At 50.9% G+C, this 3044-nt stretch overlaps 1 protein-coding gene across 1 annotated transcript; it reads left to right on the forward strand.

Annotated features, from left to right (window-relative positions):
* Positions 1-22: 22 nt before the first annotated feature.
* On the forward strand, positions 23-2661 carry LOC123255833 (lysine-specific demethylase 2A-like; the record flags this gene model as incomplete). Its single annotated transcript, XM_044684563.1, has 2 exons — positions 23-1035; positions 1117-2661. Coding segments are annotated over 2 exons (1914 nt in total), but the record flags the coding sequence as incomplete, so codon positions are not given.
* Between the last annotated feature and the right edge of the window lie 383 nt (positions 2662-3044).

Consider the following 3044-nt stretch of genomic DNA (forward strand, 5'->3'; position numbering starts at 1 on the left):
GTCCTTAGCACAGGGGCTCCCGAGGGACCGGCTTAGCTTTCCCACCAGGCCCCAGCTGCTCCCGCCAAGCCTCCCTCCTGCCATGAAGCGCTCCCCTAGGCTGCCACCGCCCGTGAGGCCCACTCCCTCGCCCCCAGTATCAGGAGCCCGTAGGAGGCGGGTTCGATGCCGAAAGTGTGAGGCCTGCGTGCAGGGAGAGTGTGGTGTGTGCAGATACTGCCGGGACATGAAGAAATTTGGGGGGCCCGGCCGCATGAAGCAGTCCTGTGTTCTCCGCCAGTGTTTGGCCCCCCGACTGCCCTACTCTGTCACTTGTTCTCTGTGTGGCGAGGTGGATCAAAATGAGGAGACACAGGACTTTGAGAAGAAACTAATGGAGTGTTGTATCTGCAATGAGGTTGTTCACCCTGGTTGCCTACAGATGGATGGGGAAGGACTGCTTAATGATGAACTGCCAAATTGCTGGGAGTGCCCAAAGTGCTACCAACCGGATAACCCAGAGAAGGTACAAAGGCGGAAAATGGATGATAGCGATGAGGGTGTGGTCCAAGCCAAAGTCCTCCGACCTCTTCGGAGCCGTGAGGAACCACTCATTCAGCAGCCTCCTCACTCATCCACTACCATGTTGCAGCTCATCCATGACCCAGGACCCCCTCGTGGTGGAATGGTGACCAGATCATCCCCAGGAGCTGGCCCTAGTGACCACCACAGTGCCAGCCGTGATGAACGTTTCAAAAGAAGGCAACTTCGACTCCAGGCCACCCAGAGAGAAAAGGAGAACAATCCTAGTGGCAAGAAGGAGCTGTCTGAAGTGGACAAGGTCAGAATTCGTGGAACATATCTAATGGTCACACCACAGAGGTCTAATAAAGAGCTTCAGGGAACTTCCATTGTGCCCAAGCTCCAGGCCATCACAGCTTCCTCTACCAACCTCCATCATTCTCCCCGAGTACTTGTACAACACTGTCCAGCTCTAACTCCCCAGCTGAGGGATGAAGATGACCTGGGCAGGGAACGGGACTTTGATGATGATGACGACGACGACGATGATGACGACGACGATGACGATGATGACGACGATGATGATGACAGTGGAGAGGAGGAGGAGGACAGTGGAGAAGAGGAGGAGGACAGTGCAGAGGAGGAGGCTGAGGCAGCCACAATGAGCCAGGGCAGCTGGACACAGGAGGAGGATGAAAGCTGGATGCAGAGGGAGATCTGGCTGTCTGTCTTCCGTTATCTCAACCGCAGAGAACTTTGTGAATGTATGAGGGTGTGTAAGACATGGTATAAATGGTGCTGTGACAAGAGACTCTGGACAAAAATTGACTTGAGCAGGTGTAAGGCCATTGTCCCCCAGGCACTGAGTGGTATTATCAAGAGGCAGCCAGTGAGCCTTGACCTCAGTTGGACCAACATCTCCAAAAAGCAGCTGACATGGCTTGTCAATAGGCTTCCAGGTCTAAAGGATCTCCTCCTCGCGGGCTGTTCCTGGTCAGCAGTCTCGGCTCTCAGCACCTCAAGCTGCCCCCTTCTTAGGACCCTTGACCTTCGGTGGGCAGTGGGAATCAAGGACCCTCAGATTCGAGACTTGTTGACTCCACCAACTGATAAGCCTGGTCATGACAATCGCAGCAAGCTCCGAAACATGACAGATTTTCGGCTGGCTGGCCTAGATATCACTGATGCCACACTTCGCCTCATCATCCGACACATGCCCCTTCTGTCTCGACTTGACCTCAGCCACTGCAGCTACCTTACAGATCAGTCACCAAATCTACTAACAGCTGTTGGCTCTTCCACACGCAACTCCCTCACAGAAATCAATATGGCAGGTTGCAATAAGTTAACAGACCAGTCTCTGTTTTATCTACGGCGCATCTCCAACGTCACCTTGATTGACCTTCGAGGCTGCAAGCAGATCACTCGGAAGGCCTGTGAGCATTTCATCTCGGACCTGTCTATCAACAACCTCTACTGCCTGTCTGATGAGAAGTTGATCCAGAAGATCAGCTAAAACCCATCCAATCAAAGACTGAAAAGGAAACGAATCCTTTTCCCTGCTCCCCCATAGAGGAGAGCTTCCTTCCCCTATTCTGCATGGGCTTCAAGGCCAGCATCACACTCCCTCTACCTTTCCATCCCTGTCCCCTCCCACTATAGCAGGATTGGGGTAGAGAGGGTATTCCTGCTATTATGTCCTACTCTTGACTGAGCACAAGGATGACCTGCCTGCTCCTTTCTCTCCTTCATTCCCTTCCTCCTTCCTTCCCTCCCTCTAAAGAATAAGGGAAAAAGATCACAGGAGGTGCCCACTTGGAGACCAAGCTCATAGTTTGGGGGTGCTGTGCCAACTTAATCTATATAGAATCCCCACCCATTAGGCCACCCCCCATCTCTCGGCAGGGCCTGGACCTGAGTACTGGGAAAATAAGAAGGTTGGGCTGCTGCAGAGAAAGTAGCCTTGTCTCAATAGTTAAGACTTTTCCTGGGGTGTTCAGTGAGTGTCTCTGCTCCATCATATCCCTCCCAGTTATGTAGATGGGTGGCATTGGCCAGATTGAGACTAGACCCTGCAAATCAAACTGGTGCTGTTGAATTTCCAGAAACCTCCTACATGTCTGTCCTTACCCCCTGCAGCTTGACACTGTCCAAACACAGTTTCCCTATTAAAAAAAAACCAATAAAAACAAACAAAAAAAATAAAAAAAATAAAAAAAGACAAAAACAAAAAAAAACACTTGGGGGGGAACTTTTGGGGGGGAACTTTAAAAATTAAAAAAAGATGAAAGAGTTGGAATAGATGACCTCTACGGTCCTGTCCAGCTCTAAATTCCTGACCCAATTCATTGGCAGCATGGAGTATTGGACAGAGTGTTGGACTTGGGAGTTAGGACAGCCCGGGCCAAGTCCTAGGTCTGCTCCTTCCTTCCCTTATTATTGATGTGACTTTAACCAAGTCACTTCTCTTTTAGTCTCAGTTTCCTGATTTGTAAATGATGGGGTTGTGCTAGACGATCTGGTCTTGCTCTGATTTCTTTGAT

This window comes from Gracilinanus agilis, unplaced genomic scaffold (genome assembly GCF_016433145.1).
Source record: "Gracilinanus agilis isolate LMUSP501 unplaced genomic scaffold, AgileGrace unplaced_scaffold5280, whole genome shotgun sequence".
In the NCBI taxonomy this organism is placed as follows: Eukaryota; Metazoa; Chordata; class Mammalia; order Didelphimorphia; family Didelphidae; genus Gracilinanus; species Gracilinanus agilis.